General features: G+C 46.1%; 1 protein-coding gene across 1 annotated transcript; it reads left to right on the top strand.

Moving 5' to 3' along the window:
• Positions 1-3,562: 3,562 nt before the first annotated feature.
• Positions 3,563-4,531, top strand: LOC141980451 (olfactory receptor 52P1-like). Its single transcript, XM_074941696.1, has one exon. The coding sequence runs from the start codon at positions 3,599-3,601 to the stop codon at positions 4,529-4,531; it is 933 nt and encodes a 310-aa protein (XP_074797797.1). The 5' UTR covers positions 3,563-3,598.
• The last annotated feature ends 14,494 nt before the right edge of the window (positions 4,532-19,025 follow it).

Genomic DNA, 19,025 nt, shown 5'->3' on the forward strand with positions numbered 1-19,025 from the left:
GGAGGGATTTAAACAAATGGCCTGATTTCCACTGGACAGGAGCCTCCAGTGACTTCAACTGGACTCGTCCTGTGGCCTCTAAGAATGGGTTAGGTCATTTGGACCAAAGAAGAACTGACAGGAGAGTTGCTGAAATCTCAAATTCACAGACTTTGAGGTTCAAAACAATTAGGATAACAATATGTTTGCGGGGCGTGGGGAGAGAGGTCTGCTCTCTCTGTACCCCTGCATTTCTGGTTCTGGAGAGCATAAGAAGCACAAAAAGGCAGCTAAAATAAAAGCACGTTTCTTTCTTAGAGGAAAGCAGGTGGTGTTTCAAATCTCACTGCGGGAGGCTCAGGAATGCATAGTGTGTCTCTGTGTACCTGGGGAGGAGGAACATGCAGTATCTGGATCACAGTGGCATGAAGTCCTGAAACTGGGTGAAATATGGAATGGACATCCTGCCTAATGCACAGACCAAAGAGGTGTAATGAGACCTCATGGGGAAGGGGTTTGCCTCAGACTGTACTGGAATGTTGGTCATAATGTAGCAAATTGTCTCTGACACATCCCCCATCCAGATCATCCCTCCTCCCTTGAGCAATCCCACTACAGCCTCCTGGCAATGTCAGCCATTGCCAACATGGAAAAGCAGCCTCAGGAAGGTATGTCCAGGTTTCTAACAGGCTGCAATACGTTAAAGCTTGCTTAGTTGTGAGGAAGAGTTACTCACGCTGGCTCTTTTTAGTCTCCACGTCCTGGCTCCCTCCCGCTGGTTCTGTCCGTCTCTCCTTCCCTGCACAGGCTGAGCTCCTGCTGGGGTTCCCTTCACCCCCAGAAAGGCAGTTCAGGCTGATCTCCCCCTTTTTCCTGGAGCAAGAAGACACTGAGTTTAACCTAGTCTGAGGAAGTATTTCTGTGAAATGTCGCTGTGGGGTCTGGCACCGGGTTCTGGTCCTGGGTGAGGGGTATCACTGTGTGGCAGGGCTGGACGTTCTGTACGTGGGGTGCCTACATGGACAGGCAGCCAGTACTGGGCGTTCTGGAGGCAGGGAGTGGGGTGTGCATTGACAGGCGGGCAGCATTGAGGATTGTGGAGGAGGCAGGCGGTGTACACCGATAAGCTGGCAGTGCTGGGGCTTCTGGGGGCAGGCAGGGGGTGTACATGGACTGGTGGATAGGCTCTGGGTGTTGTGGGGGCAGGGATTAGCATGCACACAGACAGGCAGGCAGTGCTGGGGGTTGTGGAGGCAGGGAGTGGGGTGTACACAGAGAAGCAGGCAGTGCTGGAGGTTGTGGGGGTAGGGAAGGAGGTGTACACCGAGAAGCAGGGAGAACTGAGGGTTGTGGGATAAACAGGGGGTGTACAGGGACAGTCGATCAGGGCTGGAGGTTGTGGGGGCAGGGAGCAGGGTGCACACCAGGGGTGGGCAAACTACGATCCGCGGGCCAGATCCAACCAATGGGATTGCCACACCCGTCGTGCCACGTGCCCCACACCGCTTCTAGAGACAGCCGGCACCACGTCCTTGTGGCCCCTGGGTCAGGGGGTCAGAGGGCTCCAAGCGCTGCCCTCACCTGCAGGCACCGCCCCCCGCAGCTCCCATTGGCAAGGAACAGGGAACCCTGGCCCCAATCTGTGCTGCTGCCACCCTGGAGCTGCTCCAGGTAAGTGGTGCCAGGCCAGAGCTGACACCCCAAACCCCTCCTACACCCCACAACCTAACTCTCTGTCCTGAGCTGCCTGCTGCACCCTGCAGCCCTCCTGCACCCAAACCCCCTGCCCTGAGCCCCCATCTCCCTGCCCTGAGCTCCCTCCTGCACTCTGCACCCCCTACTTCACCCCAAACCCCTGCCCTGAGCCCCCTCCCATACCCCACACTCCTGCCCACACCCCTGCCCCACCTGTACATTCACGGCCATGCAAGAAATTTCCCAACGCAGATGAGGCCCTCCGGCCAAAACTTTTGCCCACCCCAGTGTACATGGACAGGAAAGCAGGGCTGGAGGTTGAAGAGCAAACAAGAGGGCATACATGGAGAGGTTCGAAGCGCTGCTGAAATTATATTTTTCTTAGTGATTGTTGATCCACGGCCAGTGCTGGGACCTTTCCTGACTCCCTGTCTGTATGGGCTGGACACCATAGCTACATTACAACACACTTTGTTTGCTTTCACCTAGTTTACCAAGCACTCGAGATTGCGCTAAATCGGTGACCCATCTTCTTCATAATTTACGATCCCCAATTTTTGTGTCATCTGAAAAATTTATCAAAATTCAGGAGTGAGAAGGGTTAGCAGCTGAGTTGCTGACACCTTTCTATGCTTACACCTGTCAGTTAACACCTGTAAATTATGTCTCAGACAGAGCTTGGTGCCTGCAAGAAAATGTCTCACCAAAATTAACATGGGAAGCAACAGAGGTGCTGGCCTGTAGACATAAATACCAAGACCTTTGTGCCCCTATTGCCCATTCTGTTGAACACAAATTCATATCCCACCATGATAATGTCTGTTTTCATGGGGGAAACTTGTCTCCTTTCCAACACAGGAATAGCATCGTGGATCACCTATGGTCCATCTAGTCCAGTGTCTTCTTTCTGACAGTGACAGCCCCAGGTGCTGCAGAAGAAGGTGTAAGAAACCGAGCAGGGGTGGATGGGGTGGGAGATGACCTGACTGGCATGAGGGTGTCACCCTAACGCCCAACAGCTAGAGATGGGCTTGTGCCCTGAAAGACATGGGTGTATAAGCTTTCCAAAATGTTTATTTACCTATAAGTTTTGTAACTGGATCATCTCATTATCCATGTAAATGTCCAAATCATTCCTGATCCTTACTTAGCTCATGGCCTCAACTACCTCCTGTGGCAATGAGTTCCTCAGTCTAATTAGACACTGAGTGAAGAAAGCATTCTTTTTTTATCTGTTTTGAATTTGTCACAATTCAGTTGCATTGAATGTCCTCTTGATGTTGTGTTATGAGACACGGAGAACACATTTTCCACGTACTGTCTACCAGTTGGTAATAGACTTTTCTCATATCCCCTCTTATTCATCTCCCACTACATATGATAGTTTGGCCAGGCCCTTGATCATTCTTGCTGCCCTTCCCTGAACTGCTCTGGTTCTGCACTATTCTGTTTGAGAAAGATGCTCAGTAGTGCACAGAGAAGTCTAGGGAAGGATGAGACATTGATTGACTGATCTCATGGCATTGAATGATTCCCCATCCCACTCTTCCTGGAACCCAAGGTTTTGCTTAGTTTCTGTCTGTGCTTGCACTGTGAGCAGGGTTTCACAGAGCTGTGCACAATGACGCCCAGGTTCCTGTCCTGAGTTCATACAGTTAAATTAGAACCTTATTAGCTGTTTGAGGAGACAAGCTTTCCACTCCAATGGACAGACAGGTTGATGTTATTGACATCCAAGTTCATCTGTAAATGTTGCCACCTCATTGCTCATCCCCCTTTCTAGATTGGTAATAACTATAAAATATTTACTATTCTATTTGTTAAGAAGTGTTTAACCCCACCACACACACACCTCACGCTGTGCTTCCCTCTCTGCACAGGCACCCTGAGCATTTCTGAGCCAGATTGATTCATCGACCACCTCATGGCAGCTTTCAATTTCACCCTCTCTGACCCTTCAACAGTCATCCTAATGGGCATCCCTGGCCTGGAAGCTGCTTACATCTGGATATCCATCCCTTTCTCTATGTTCTACATTATCAGCCTGTTGGGAAATTTCATGGTTCTGTTTGTTGTATGCAAAGAGCAGACGCTGCACAAGCCGATGTACCTGCTGCTTTGCATGCTGGCACTCACAGACATCAGCACGTCTACCTCCGTCATGCCAAAGGCACTGTGTATATTTTGGTTCAATTTGAAAGGGATTATGGTGCATGGTTGCCTCACCCAGATGTTCTTCCTTCACGCGGTTTCTGCTATGCACTCAGCCATCCTCGTGACAATGGCCTTTGATCACTATCTTGCCATATGTAACCCTCTGAGATACGCCACCATCCTCACCAACATACGAATAGCTAAGCTAGGGCTCATGTGTTTGATAAGAGCTGTTCTCTTCGTTCTGCCCCTGCTCCTGAGCAGGCTTCCATTCTGTGCCAACCACATCATCCCCCACACGTACTGTGAACCTATAGCTGTGGCAAAGATATCATGTGGGGACATCACAGTCTATAGGATCCATGGCTTGGTGATAGCACTTATAGTCATCGGGTTAGACTTGATGCTCATTGCCCTGTCCTACAGTCTGATCATGAGGGCTGTCCTCAGAATCTCCTCCAAGAAAGCTCACCAGAAAGCCCTCAACACCTGCACAGCCCACATCTGTGTGATGCTATTGTCTTATACTCCCTTCCTCTTCTCCAACCTGACACACCGATTCGGTCAGGGAATTGCTCTCCACATTCAGATCATCATGGCCAACCTCTATTTCCTCATCCCCCCCATGCTCAACCCTATCATTTATGCGGTGAAAACCAAAGAGCTTCGTGACAAAGTGGGCAAATACACCTGCAGAATGTGATTGCCGGGGGCCACTGATTTTAAACCTGTGTGACGAGAGGAGGAAAGGACATCTCTTCTTTAATCAAGGGCGCTCTGTCCCAGTTTGGCTGAGCTCAGCATTGTGGAAGTTCAGAGTCTGAGAAGTTTCTCACACCTAATGTCTTATCACTCCATCACCAAGCACTGCTCTCTCCATTGCTGAGGTCCCTCTCTCTGACCATCACCATCCATTAGTGCCTGTGTGAACAGGATTCTTGATCAGATCCCCTTTTGCCCCTCCTGACTGGTTTTTTGGCCTTGCCTTGCGATTGGGGTTGAGGCAATCTTAAAGTGTGCGTTCCAGTAACGTTTTAACTGCTCTTATCTGTTCCCATCTTATCACCCCCACTGGCTAAGCAACATACACAATGTCTTTGATTTTTGGATACACATGCATTCTTCCTAACATGTGTGAACAAAGGACAAACATGCAAGCCTAACCCAAAAATACTACCTCAGGTGGAAATACAGGCCTGGGTCCTACATTGGCACTCGCGCGTCTAAGAATCATATGTACAGTGATCTGGTGAACAAAATTAGCCTGATTTTCAGGAAGTCTGGAGGACAAAACCAAATATTTTAATTGGAAAGTGATAATACAGGAAAGCTGCTGCAGGAATTAAAGACATTTTACAAGAGCTTGTGTTTTCGAGAATGGGACTGTTCTGTTAAACTATGACATCACCTTTGAGTCAGATTACTTACCAATTTGTGCAGTCAATTTTCATCTGGAACCCTCAAAATACACACTAACCAGTCACATTGTCAAAGACGTCAAAAGTAGGTGTCAAGATTTCATGTTGGAGTTTGTGAAACACATGAAACTGAGATTGCCAGGTGATTGAATCTCTTTCAGTACAAAGTCCTGCTACTACACTTAGCCCTGCATGACCTAGATTTGCTGATATCCCATTTTTACCATGTTTTGTGGAGACCTTGCACTGTTGGAGGAGCAGGGAAGAGTTTTGCTCATGATTCAGTGGCCTTATACACAGGATAACCAAGTTGAGCAGTCTTGGGTTGAAGTTCTTGAATGCACGGATGCCGCTGAGAACAAAGACCTCAGTGAACTTGGTTTGTTGACTCTTTTGTTGCTGTCGCTACCTTTTAGCGATGCTGAAGTTGAAAGACTGTCTTCTCAGATGAACTTGATAAAAACAAAACTGTGCCACAAGATAAACTTTTAGAAAATATTCTTCCTGTTAGGGCATATATAAAACAATACCAAATCTGTCATGAGTAATTTGCACCAAGAAAAGTAATGATTACACAGGTCATTGAGGATTTGTATGACCAGCAGCAGAAGCATTTTACTTCCAATGAAGATTGTGAGGAGGAAATGTTGCCTTTTAGAGATTAACAGTAGCCAACTAATTCAATGCAGAATATAGACATTGACCACCATAATTGGATTCAATTTGAAATCAATAATATTATACTGTTCTTGTTGTTTTTGCACTACATACATTTTGGGATCATTTGTGGCTATTTTAAACCCTGTCATTCACTGTTTTTTGTTTGAAACATCTTTTCAAACCTCAATCAGGATACAATTACCAGTATTGGGGGTTTGATTTTGATTGTGGTCTCATAGCTTTGTTGCTAATGTGGACGAATTCCTGCTGGGGCTTGTAGGGTTGTTTTTTTTTTTTAAAGCAAATCTATACTAGGTATCTAATCAAAGCTTTCATTTGTTACTTGATATATAAACCAACGTGTTAATTAAAAAAAATACCTTTGTTTCAATAAATAGATTGGGCTACTTTTGGGTTAGTTTTTAAGTGACCTTCCGCTATTAATGCTGTCAAAATTTGGCAGCCACCCCATGCCAGAGAAGCAGGCCAGAAGAGTCCAAGCTGGGCTAAAGCCAGAGCACAATTGCTGAGGCAGAGCTGAGGAGCTGAAGCAGACCAGAGCCAGGAACTGGGGCAGCACAGACCAGCTGCATCTATGGGGAGTCAGCGCTGAGCTAGAGCAGGGAGCTACGGAGACAGAGCTAGGATAGTGGATGCCAAATATGCCCCAAGTAACACAGCAGCTGAGCGCAATGAGCCGCTGGGCACAGCGAGGTGGGACATTGGGCAGAGGGCCCAGCACAGGGAAAGGTTTCTAGACAGGAGGGCTTTGAAGGCTGGAGTCAAAAGCGGGGAGGTGAACCCGATGGGAGGGCAGATGCTGGGAAGAAGGGTCCTGCCACCTAGCGCCTGAGGGAGTGTGGCCACTGCCAGAACAGGTGTCTTACCTGTGGTATCACCGCAGCACAGCCAAGGCCTGGGAGAGAGGCCTGTGATGTATGAGAAACAGAGCGTGACCTATTCTTACATCCCAGAGACAGCTGTTTGTGGAGTCTCCTATTTGTTTCTTATTTTTCGTACAGTTGCAGTTTTATCCATTCTGTGTGGTTTGAACGTAACTAAGTGATCAGAGTGTCAGGGAAGCCACTGGTGCAGATAAAGTGCCCCAGAGTGGGGACACCCTAGCCTCTCTCCTAAGTGATCACGATGAGACTGGGGATCAAACCCAGGGCCAGCCTTTGACATGGGCAGTCTGGGTGATGGTCCAGGGTGATGTACTGATGGAGGTACTCTTTGATACCTCCCACATGACCTGACCTGCCAACTGAAAACCAGCTGTACTTATGGAGCCACCCACCGATGAGCAACAGCCAGGGCCTGTCAAGAGCCGATGCTTACCTGAAAGTCAGTGTCCAGTATTGGTCACCAGTATTTCTACCATTGCTAGAACATATTGAATATGTTAGAGACATTTCAGCATGGCAGCACAAGAACACCCCAACCGAGCATCAGTCTTCTCTACAGAGGATGTGAGGGAGATTGCCAAACCTGAGACATTCTCTTTAGGTAACAAATCTCAGGAACTTTCCCAGACTGAGTTGTCATTAGAAGAGGGTTTGAAACAGATGAATAAATTAAACACTAACAAGACACCAGGACCAGTTAGTACACTGGGATCACAATTGTTCAACAAATTTGTAAACAATCTGGAAAAAGGCGTAAAAAGTGAGTTGGCAAAGTTTCCAGATGATACTAAACTACTCGAGATAGTTAAGTGAAAAGCAGACTACGAAGAGTTACAAAGGGATCCACAGAACTGGGTGACAGGGCAACAAAATGGCAGATTACATTCAATGTTGAGAAATCCAAAGTAGTGCACACTGGAAAACATAATCTCAACTATACCTGTAAAATGATGGGGTCTAAATTAGCTGTTTCAACTCAAAGAAGAGATCTTGGAATCACTGTGGATAATTCTCTGAAAACATCCACTCAATGCCCAGCAACAGTCTAAAAAGCTAACCGAATGTTGGGAATCATTAGGAAAAGGGTAGATCATAAGACAGAATATATCATATTGCCTCTGTATAAATCCATGGTATGCCCACATCTTGAATACCGCTTGTGGATCTGATCACCTCAACTCTAATAAGATACATTGGAATAGGGAAGGGCAATGAGGTGTTGTGTGTAGTGCTTCCTTTTCTTTGTTTTAAACCTGCTGTCTATTAATTTCCTTGAATGATTCCTGGTTTACCCAATCCTTCAGTAAGCCTTGTTTACACCACAGCAGCTCTGGCTGACTCTCCCTGTATGCGCATGCTTGAGTAAAGCTGGCTTCAGGTTTGTTCTGAACCAAACACAACGCTTGGTGATTTTTCCAAGACAATCTTGGTGCTGTGACTCGGATAGATGGTGACCCCCGAGAGCTGGAGATCTGCGAACTGTTCCCCACCAGACCCCGGGCCCATCCAAAAAGCTAAGAGACCTTTTGAAATCTCTATATTGGGTTTCTAGTGGAGGACTGCCCGTAGGCTCTGGGCTTGGGTCAGTTGTATGCTCCATCCGTACTTTTGCTGCCAGACATGCCTGGTGCCCTTGGGGTGGGTTAAAGTCCCATCCAGGTTTGGTTTCCCCAGGAAGAGCCACTGAGGGTGGCTGGGCAGGTCATGGATAGACCTGGGCAGGTCGTGGATAGATCTGGTTCTGTGTACCAGTGTGAACTGAGTAAGGTCGGAAGACCAGTGTGAGTGTGAGTCACAGGAAGACCCACAGAGAGCCCTGTGAAGCTGTGGGCTCATGACTGGCAAGGGGCTTGTCTAGGTCTAGGAGTGTGTGATCCCATCCCTTCCGTCCTCAGACGGTCTGTTTCCGTACCCTCTTTCCTCCCCTGTCTCTGGTTCCCGCCTAAAGGCGGTTTGACAAGCCACTGACTGGTCTGATCACCTTGCCCCAAGCGACAGAGTATGTGGTGCCAGCCAACGCTCTTGGCTAAAGGGGGGCTGTAAGCAGGGGTGAAAGTAACTTAAAGGACTTACCGGTATTCCGGAGTCCTGATGAGGGGGAGGGGCCTCAACCGGAAGAGGCGGGGCCTTTAAATCCCCAGGCACTTTAAATCAGGATTTAAAGGGCCTGGGGCTAGGGCTGTGGGAGCAGCAGCTGGGAGCCCTGGGCCCTTTAAATCACCCCCTGAGCTCCCAGCTGCAGAGGCAACTGAGAGCCCTGGGGTTCGGGGGTGATTTAAAGGGGGCTATTTAAAGGGCCTGGGGCCACCGCTACCCAACTTTTTGTGGGCCTGGTGCCAAACATATTTGAGGGCCTCCCTGGGGAAAGAAGAGGCCGGGGAAAGAGCACAGCAGGGTATGGTGGTGGTGGGGGGGAAGGATTGGTCCCCAGCTGGAGTGGGGCAAGATGATTACAGTGAGGCATGGGGGGAGAATTAGTCCCTGCTGAGTGGAGCAAGGCAGGGGCTGGGGGGCAAAAACACAGTGGGGTGGGAGCTAGGGTCGGTCCTTGGAACAAGGGAGGGGCTGGGGGTAAGCTGCAAGGGCAGCAGGGCTGGGGAGGGGGTAAACAGGATTGCACACACACACCCCTGCCCACATAGAGTGGGTACCTACCTTCTCCCTGGTTCTAGCCCATTCTCTTTGTCTCTCTCTCCACCAAGCTGAGGGTGGGGGTGCACCTAGAACAGGGCTGGGGATGCAGGGTCTGGGCGGGAGTTAGGGTGCAGGAGCAGGCTGGGGGTTGGGGTGCAGGGTCTGTCCAGGAGCTAGAATGAGGAAGGGGGCTCGGGTTGGGGCAGGAGGTTGTGGTGTGGAGCGCTTACCTGGGGCAGCTCCCATTCGGTGCGAGGGGTGCCGGTGGGTATGTGGGGTGGGGGAGGGTGCAGGAGCTTCCGTTTGGTGCTCAGGGTGGGGGTGGGGATGTGGAGGGGTGCAGGAGTCAGGGCATGGGGAGTGGGAGGGTGCAGGAGTCAGGGCAGAGGGCTGGGGGTGTGGGCTGGGGTCGCTCCCAGCTCCCTGCCCTGAGCAGCTCACGGCAGGGGGCTGGAGGGGGTATGCCCAGATTCCACCCCCTTCCCCAAGCCCCCGCCCCCGCCTCTTCTCAGCAGCAGGGAGAGAGAGTGGGGGGCGGGAACGCAGCACACTGGGGGAAGAGGCGGGGGAGGAGGCAGGGGGGAGCTGGGCTGCAGTGGAGCCTGCCCTGCAGCAGCAGGACAGGGCTCCGGGAGAAGGCAGCACCAAGCTGCTGCCCCCATAGGAGAGAGCAGGGGGTGGAGAAGAGTGGCCAGGGCCCCTTCCGAGCGTGGGCCCTTTAAATAGCCGCTGGAGCCCCACCACAGCTCCCCCAGGGCTCCGGCAGCGGGCTCTGGTGGAAATTTAATGGGTTCGCGGCTCCAGCCGCTGCTGGGAACCCCAGGCCCTTTAACTTGCCGCCTGGGGAAGCCGGTCCGCCCCCGGTATGGAGCACTGGCTCTTGCTGGTACGCCGTACCGGGGCATAGCGGCTTACTTGCACCTCTGGCTGTAAGACAGTCATGGAGGCCCTAAACAGAACCTTCCCTGTGTGAGTGAGATGAGAGAATTGAGTTAAGTACTGGGGGCTGGACGATCCAAGGGGATTCCCCTCTCGCCAGGTGCAGTACTGGTGGCTGGAGGATCCAAGAGGATTCCCCTCTTGCCAGGTACAGATGGGGGTCAGTGAGTCAAAAAGGATCATCGTCCAGCAAAAGGCACACACTAGTTCACTTGCAAGTTTCTGGAAAAATTGGAATTGGTATACAAGGGATAGGAATAATTTAAAGTTGTGGTTTCCCTTAGAGGGAAAATTTCGACTTTGACAAGATTGTGCACCTCAGAAGTGCGCTTCTGGCCAATGTCAGTGTGAGGCATATTTCTATTGTCATAAATAAAAAAAAATGGCATCGTGAATCTCAAATAAAGGGTCTCAAGGACTCCCAGGAGAAACTTACAACACAATTAAAAGAGATAAAAATAAAACTGGCAAAGAATTTAAATCCGACTAAGCTGGCAAGAAATATTAAGCAACAGAAGCCCCTTACGTGCACCCCTCAGACAGTGTCTCCCCATACTGAGGAAATGTTCCCCTTGTGCCAATTCCCGGGTAATGGTGCTTCAGGTCATGAGACCTCGGGGTCTGCACATGCACCTTGGTCTCCTATGGAATTGTATAATTTACTTAAAAAATTTCCAAAAAAATAAGAAAGGACCCTGTTAAATTCAAAAAGGAATTGCAAATTGTTATAAACTGTTATAACCCTACATGGGTGGATTTAAATCAGCTTCTATGAGGGGTCATGCCTAGGGAAACACTGAGTTGCCTTTGTGAAAAAGCTCAGTGGCCCAAGCAAAATCCAGGCCATAACCAAAAAAAGTTAAATAAAATCAGGAAGAAGCTGTTAAATAAAATTCTCACAGTCAGCCCAAAGACAGCTGACTAAAGCAAAAATTTGCACCTGTAAACAAAATAAAAATAAGAATTTGAATAAAACCCAAATACTCTCACCACCACATTAAAACTATGTTAATGACCTTCCAGCTCCAGAACATACAGGGACCCCGTAACAGCCGCCCATTGCAGGGGGAGAAGGGGAAGGCCAAACCAAGGTCCCCACCGTCCACCTCCCCTAGGAACCCAGTAATGGCACATGTTACTATTTCAAGCAAATGGGCCATTGTATACAGTACATGTCCCTTCCACCCTGGTTGATCCAAAAAGGTAGGGGCGGGCAATACTCTTATTCCCCACCCCATCTCTTCACCTCTGTCCATTTCTATCCATCCTTTGTTTAACCATCATGTTTTCCTCCTAAGCCCTTGTTCACCTGCTAACCTTTTGGGAAAAGACTTGCTGTGTAAATTAAATTGTATAATCTGCTGTACCCCAAATGTTGTGTATCTGGACATGCCTGATCCCGCTCAAAATGAGATCCTGGCAGTTTACAGGAGAAGACCGACCCCAGACCTTCCTCGTTGCAACAGGAACTGCTGACTAAGATCTCGCCCTCCTTGTGAGCCAATCATGCCAACCAGGTTGGGTGCATTGGGTCTGCCCAACCGGTTAAGATTCACCTAAACCCAGCAAGACCCCTTCCCGAGGTGCAGCAGTACCCTCTATCAAAACAGGCCAAGGGAAAATCCAACCTGTTCTTACCTCCTGCATTCAGCAAGGAGTCATTATTCCTACGGTCAGTGAGTGTAACTGCCCCATTTTACCATGCTGTTAATGCTATCTTTCCCGTTGTCCCTAGCCCTGCTACTATCCTTTCCTGCAAAGCACCAGTGCTGAGGGGTTACCACCACCTCAAATAAGGAAAAGGTTGTATTAAGTCCAGACATAAAGGATTAAGGTTATTGTTAAATAAGATACATCTTATATCTGTCTGACAGATCTGACCTTGAAGTTTTTAAGGTCAGGCTTGACAAAGCCCTGGCTGGGTTGATTTAATTGGGGATTGGTACTGCTTTGAGGAGGGGGTTGGATGAGATGACGTCCTGAGGTCCCTTCCAACTCTGGTATTCTATGATCTAAATATAAGGAATAAATGTGTGTGTATGTAAATAGGTCTGTATAAATAAATAAAAGGGGGGTTAGTCAAAAAGCCACCCTCCTTGCTAAATTGGTAGTGAAACAATGCCTGTGCCCATGGAAAGAAATAATGCAACGGGGGCGGGGGGGGGGGGGGGAGGATCGAGCCCAGACAAGCAGGCAACCACAGTTTGAGAAAGTTAAAAGAAAAAAAGGGAGAGGTTAACTCTGTAGTTACTGGAGGAAATTAAGCAGTGAAACTTTGTACAAATGTTAAAAAAGAAGGTGTTATGAAAAGAAAATTCTTGGTTTCTTTGCAGCTTTTCCTTTGAAGAAAGGGCACATTTCTCTGGAAAAATTTCTGTAAATAATCCAGGCAAAAGGTTATTTAAGTGAAATCATTTAACTATAAACAAGTTAGTTAAATTTGCTAAAAAAAAACCCGACTCCTGATGTGTACAATCTTTGTTTTATAAGTTTAAGATGAATTGGTGTTGTTTTAAAAATTGTAAAACCAAAAAATACTTTTGCCAGACAAAAGAAACTAGTGTTGTTTAATTTTGGTATTTAGCATTTAATCCTTAAAGTGACTTAATGCTTTACAAGATTTAAAATGTTTTTAAATAAAGACCAAAGTTGTGGCTGCAGCAGGTCAGTCAAAGCCAGGAAAATGGGAAAAGACTTTAAATCTGTTTTGGTAACAAATAGCAGATAGAAGCTGTAGTCAGTGCCCCGCACTAAGTCTTAAGGTGGCTCTGTGTAATCAATGGTCGCTTTGCCAAAGGGGAGCCAAAATGGGTTGTGTTTTTCCCTTTTCAAATCAATGTGTATTTAAAAGCAGAAGTTAAGAGTTAGAAGTTAATTGTGTCTTTTTGAGACAAAGTCCCTAAGCGGCTAATAACGTTGAATCCAAAAGCAAGTCAAGAATGTCTGTGTTAATGCAAATCACCTAAATAATAAAAATAGAAGCCATTGAAACCTAACCTGCCTATAAAACAAATACAGAAAAATATGGTGAAGGGCTAAAATCCGTATGCTGTTTATGTTACAACCTGATATATAGACGGTGTCAGCTCTTTTTATAGACCCAAAATCCAGAGTTTGGTCAAGAAGACAGTGACCTAGCAAATAGTGAACAATATTAGCTAAGAAGCAGAACAAACAAAGGACAGCCTTGCTTTTTGCTAAAATGAGCTTGGTCAGCAAGAAGCCAGGTAGAAATTATAATTGGGGGCTTTATCTCAAAGTTGAGAACAAACCATGGGAATGAAAGGGGCCCTGTTTCTTCTGTAGAAGAGGTGTCTTCCTACACACCAGCCTTGAGTTTACGGAAGAGGTTCAAACATATCAGTATATGAGATATGATAAACTCCCTCCTAGACATTGCCAGTGCCTGCCTTAGAAACACAAATGAATAATTAAAAGACAACCTTTTTTGCTATATACTTTTCATTTGTCCCTTTGTTTTAACTCCTAGGTGTGTACCTATCGGACAGTCAGGGAAGCTACTTCATTATCTATGGATCCCAAATCAGAATTCAACATCTATATATATATTTTATACTAACACACTTTATATATCGTTTAATGGAGAACACCTGTGTACTAATTAAGTGTCATGTGTTAACCTGAAACCATGGGCGGAGACATTATGTAACCTTTTGACCATTGGCTACTGTGCTTATCTCGTCTTGCTGCTAGACCTATCCAGGGGTTTGGGACTGCCTACCCCGTCATTTCCCTCTGCCCATGAAAAATCCATATAATCCATTGTAATCAATTGTTTGGTAGTGTCTCTGAGCCTAATAAATGAGGTGACACTCCGTCACTGCTGTACGTAATAAACCCACGTGCTTGATTCTACATGGTGTCCATATTTGTTCCTTCATATGGGGAGTAATTCCTCAGTTTTGCCTGCAATCAGCAAGGATATTTGTAAAAAAAATGTATATTTTAAGCAATACTGCCAGCAGTGTGTAATCTGCCAGCAACATAGTGCTGGTAAAGCAAGGACTAAATGTTGTAATTATAAGTGTGTTAGTTTTAGTTAATGTATTTTCCAACTGGGTTAAGGCCTTTCCCTGTAAAAAGGCAGATGCCAAAAGCGTTGTAAAACTTTGTTTAAGGATTTTGTACCACGATTTGGCATACCGGTGAGTAGCAACAGTGATAGTGGATCTAATGTTATTGAACAAATTATAACAAGTTATGTGCAGCTTTACAGATCCAACACAATCTCCACCACCTGGAGTCTGCAGTCTGCCGGGACGGTAAAACGTCAAAATGGGATTTTGAAAAATAAACTGGCCAAAATCTGTGCTAAAACACATTTAAAGTGTCCAAATGCCCTCCCATTAGCATTAATGAATGTAAGGGCCACTCCCAATCGAAAGACTGGACTCAGCCCTCATGAAATTCTAACAGGGCACCCCATGCGACTACTGGCTGCACCCCCACTGGCCCTGGCTCAGATGGACATTCATTTAATGGATGACACAGTGCTTAATTATTGTCAGTGTTAGGATACAGATATTCAGGACTGTCTGTAAAGGCCTATACTCTAAGAATGTAGGTATATTCTTATCATTTAGCTAGTCATAGAGGTATAAAAGAAAGAATCAAAATCACTGTCTGCCGGTGTAAGGGCCTTCTCTTACTATGACAGTCTGAGGCCCTGTGCTTAGGCTAAGGCCTTTGGCTAAGCAGCAGAGGCAGCCATAAGCTGGGAAGTGACCAATCACATCCTCACATTGCAAACTAGTCACATTGAAATAAGGCAATCTGGGGCTGTTAGAAAGGTGATCTGGCCTATCACCTCCAGAGAAAGGAAAGTGCTGAGAAAATGTAAAAGAAAACTTAGTTTGATAGCATCCTGTCTGGCAAGAACTCACTTATCCATAGCTGGGATGTGAAATCCTCATTTCTTTGTTGTTCTATCACTGAAGTCCCCATTTCCCTATTGTTTGTATAATCTCTGTCTGGTTCTGTGATTGTTTCTGTCTGCTGTATAATTATTTTTTTCTGGGTGTAAACTAATTAAGGTGGTGGGATATAACTGGTTGGCTAATCATGTTACAATATGTTAGGATTGGTTAGTTAAATTTCAGTAAAATGATTGGTTAAGGTATAGCTAAGCAGAACTCAAGTTTTACTATATAGTCTGCAGTCAATCAGGAAGTAAGGGGGGAAATGGGAACAGGGAATGGGGGTGGGGAAATTGGAATCATGTTTTGCTAAGGGGGGGAACGGGAACAGGGACACAGGTAAGGCTTGGTGGTGTCAGAGCTGGGAAGAGGAACACTAAGGAAGGAAACTGGAATCATGCTTGCTGGAAATTCACCCCAATAAACATCGAACTGTTTGCACCTTTGGACTTCGGGTATTGTAGCTCTCTGTTCATGCGAGAAGGACCAGGGAAGTAAATGGCTGAAGGAATAAGCCCCCTAACAGTCAGGCACTAACAAAATGTGTTAGGTCTTTTTATATAGAGCAGCCCCGCCACTCGCTGAAACCAGGAGACTGGATCTATATAGAGGTCCATCAGCAAGAAACCGTCCTGGCCCCATGCTGAAAGACCCTTATCAAGTCCTGTTAATTATCAACACCACAGTGAAGTGCCAAAAATTGACTACCTGCCCATGTTTCTCACTGTAATGGCTCTCCAACTGATGATCGATCTATCTTTCCTTCTGGCGTTGTTGCTCCTTCTGGACAGCAGGAGTGAAGGACAAGGTGAAAAGCCTGTAACTTCTCCCTTATCCACTGACAGAACTACTGTGCATTTGAACTTTGCTAGAAGAGCCAAACCATTACAGGGTGATGTGCTCGTAACCTCTCCCCTGCATAATGCTAAACCACTGCTATTCCAAGAAAGAAGAAGGAACACTCGCTCTGCTGAAACCACCAAAGTCCAGGGATTCCTAACTACAAAAGACATTAAAAATTGGCCCTGGTGAAAAAGACAAAGTATTGTTAATTGGCAGGGAGAGAATTGTGGAGACCGCGCTTGGAAATGTGGAGTTGAGTGGTGGGGTGGGTTTTTTTCCGGGGGCTGGGCTCTGTGCTTACCTACAAGTACCATCAAAATGCACTGCCCTCCCTAATTGGCTTCCGGAGGATGAATACCAAAAACACCTTGCTGCCACAGACATTATTCCCACCATTCCCTCCACCTCTGTCACCACCCCTAAAATTTACCTAAATACAAATAATACTGTATAGTCTAATGAAACCCAATGGCCCAGGCCTTCACATCTTAGTAATTTACTAAAATTTTGTTTAAAAAAATTATTTTTTTAAAGTTCAAAATAGTTCATAAAAGCAAATAATAAAGTAAAAAACAAATGGGTTGGTAAAAATAGAAATATATGGTATCACTGCAACTGAGCCCCAAAAGTCAAAAATTAAAATTAAATGGGCCCATAGCGGGACAGATATAATGACCATTCCCAAAGTTTTTAGCATGATAGATAAAAAAGGCCCTTATTGTTATTTGGTCACCCAACTGGTAAATAATCAAACAAATACCCAAAAGGTTTGTTCTGCTGCTGAAAAAATTACCTGTACTGAAAATGTCCCAATAATTAATAATTTAAACTGCACCATATTGCAGTACACCCCGTCCTATGATATTAATGTTAAGGCCTCTCAAGAGTATATAAGGGTGTTCAGCCATCAAAATTGTATAATACTTCATCAAAGAAAGATGGCTTGAAGTTTCAATGGACTGTAATTAATGCTACACTAGGAACTGTAAAATTTACACTACCCTTATCTAGTTTTCAGATTACCTCCATATATCCTAATTGTTCAAAGGGAGCTGCCATTTGGTTGGCACAGCAATGGACCTGGGTTTCTGCTAGAAAAAAAGGGACTTGGCTGGACACCTACGGGATGGTGCAAATAGCATGGCTGCAATCTACAATATCCATAAAGGTCAGCAACATGAGGAAAAATTGGGACAGTTGAAAAAAGCCACGGGCCTTCTTGCTGGAGCACAGCTAGCCCAGGTTCAGGCTAGTGTTGGTGAATTGTATGTTATCTCCGCCCTTAGTTCAATGACCCAAAAGCTGTTAACAGAGATGGTACTGGGTATCACCAACTCTGGAAAGGCATTGCAGTGGGATCAGGCTTGTTCAGAGGTTCAGGATTTTCTAAATGACCAGGTCACGGCCATTCAGAGGGATCTTGAACATCAGGCTTGGCCTACTGCCCTTACAAATACCTCAGGAGTGCCATCTAATCTGTGGCCATGGAGACATACTTGGAGATTTTCTGAGTGGAAATGCAAACTTTCACAGTGCTCCTTCCAAGCATACGGGCCGGTCGGAGGGGTATGGGCTCCCACCTACTGAATCCTGCCGGGTCCGTGGGGAGAATGCATGTGGGATTGGATAATTCACCAAGACATTTGGAAACTTGAACTACCTGGTATGCCCAACCAATTTGTAGTCAGTGCTCCTGAAATAACGCCCGGCATTTGGGGAAGGACTGGAAGCAAATGGACACTCTGGTCATTAGAACCCCCTCAACTTCAGTATGTACATAAACTAAAACCAGGAGAGGTTGTCACGGTTCACAACAACATTTGTTGGGAGGGTATGGGACATGGGACTACCCTGACAGGACATCTACTTTTCCAAGCTAATAATAGCTGTGTGCACGTTAAGACCACTAGCTTAAATGACATACACTTTTATCTCACCACAGCCGCAGGCAATCATATCATTTACTGGCCTGCGGATAAAACTCTACAATTAGCCCTTAGGTTCCAGATACCCTTTAACTGGACTGCTTTAGTACCTGACCGATTCCAAAACTTGCTTTCAATCCTACCAAAGGTTCAGAAAATTTCCAAATTACAGGGGCAAATTTAAATGCTCCAAAATATATATCAAGCTGAAAAAATGCCTTTTATACTGCCTATAGAATGTCTACTTTGTGTAACCAGGCTAATGTGTTGTGTTTTGTGACTAAAGCTATACACCAATCCCAACCACATCATACTATTACCATGGGAATGTTGTTGCTTTTACTGCTGTCTAGCATAGGGTTATGTTATTGTTGCTGTAATAGATGTATTTATCATTGCCTGTCCAGCCCTGGACCTGCCAAGCTCGGCGCAAGGAAGCAGGTGGCTCTAATGATTGTAAATGAAACATATAAAACAGTTCGGGCAAAATAAACCAAAAGAAAAAAAAGAAGAAACTTAACAAGCTCATGGCTATAGAAGTTTAGGCCCAATTAGTGGTGTCAAAAAAGGCACCAGAAGTAGGGAATGTGGAGGACCCAAGTAGGCCTAAGCTTCTCAAGTAGGCCTAAAATTTTGGTCAAGCTAACTGTGTATATGAAGCATAAGAAGAAAGCGTGGAAAATTCCATTAAGGGGCAATTGCAAAACAGCACAGCTTAAGAAATGTAACCATAACCACTAGAAGTTAAAAAAAACAAAAAACATTAACTGCAAAGAAAACACCTGTCAATAGCAGAAAAAGCTTGTTTTTGCAAAACTTCAAGTCAGGCAAAGCTACTGTTAAAGCTTGCACTATATGCCAAATAAGGAAAATGCTGTTGAAGGAAGTGGGTTTGACAAATTGTGGTTTTCAGCAATATAAGCTCCTGTATTTTCT

The sequence above is a fragment of the Natator depressus genome, chromosome 1 (genome assembly GCF_965152275.1).
Source record: "Natator depressus isolate rNatDep1 chromosome 1, rNatDep2.hap1, whole genome shotgun sequence".
Classification (NCBI taxonomy): Eukaryota; Metazoa; Chordata; order Testudines; family Cheloniidae; genus Natator; species Natator depressus.

What these genes read in the sequence shown, in the direction of transcription:
- LOC141980451 (XM_074941696.1), top strand. Translation starts at nt 3,599, where the DNA reads ATGGCAGCTTTCAATTTCACCCTCTCTGACCCTTCAACAGTCATCCTA.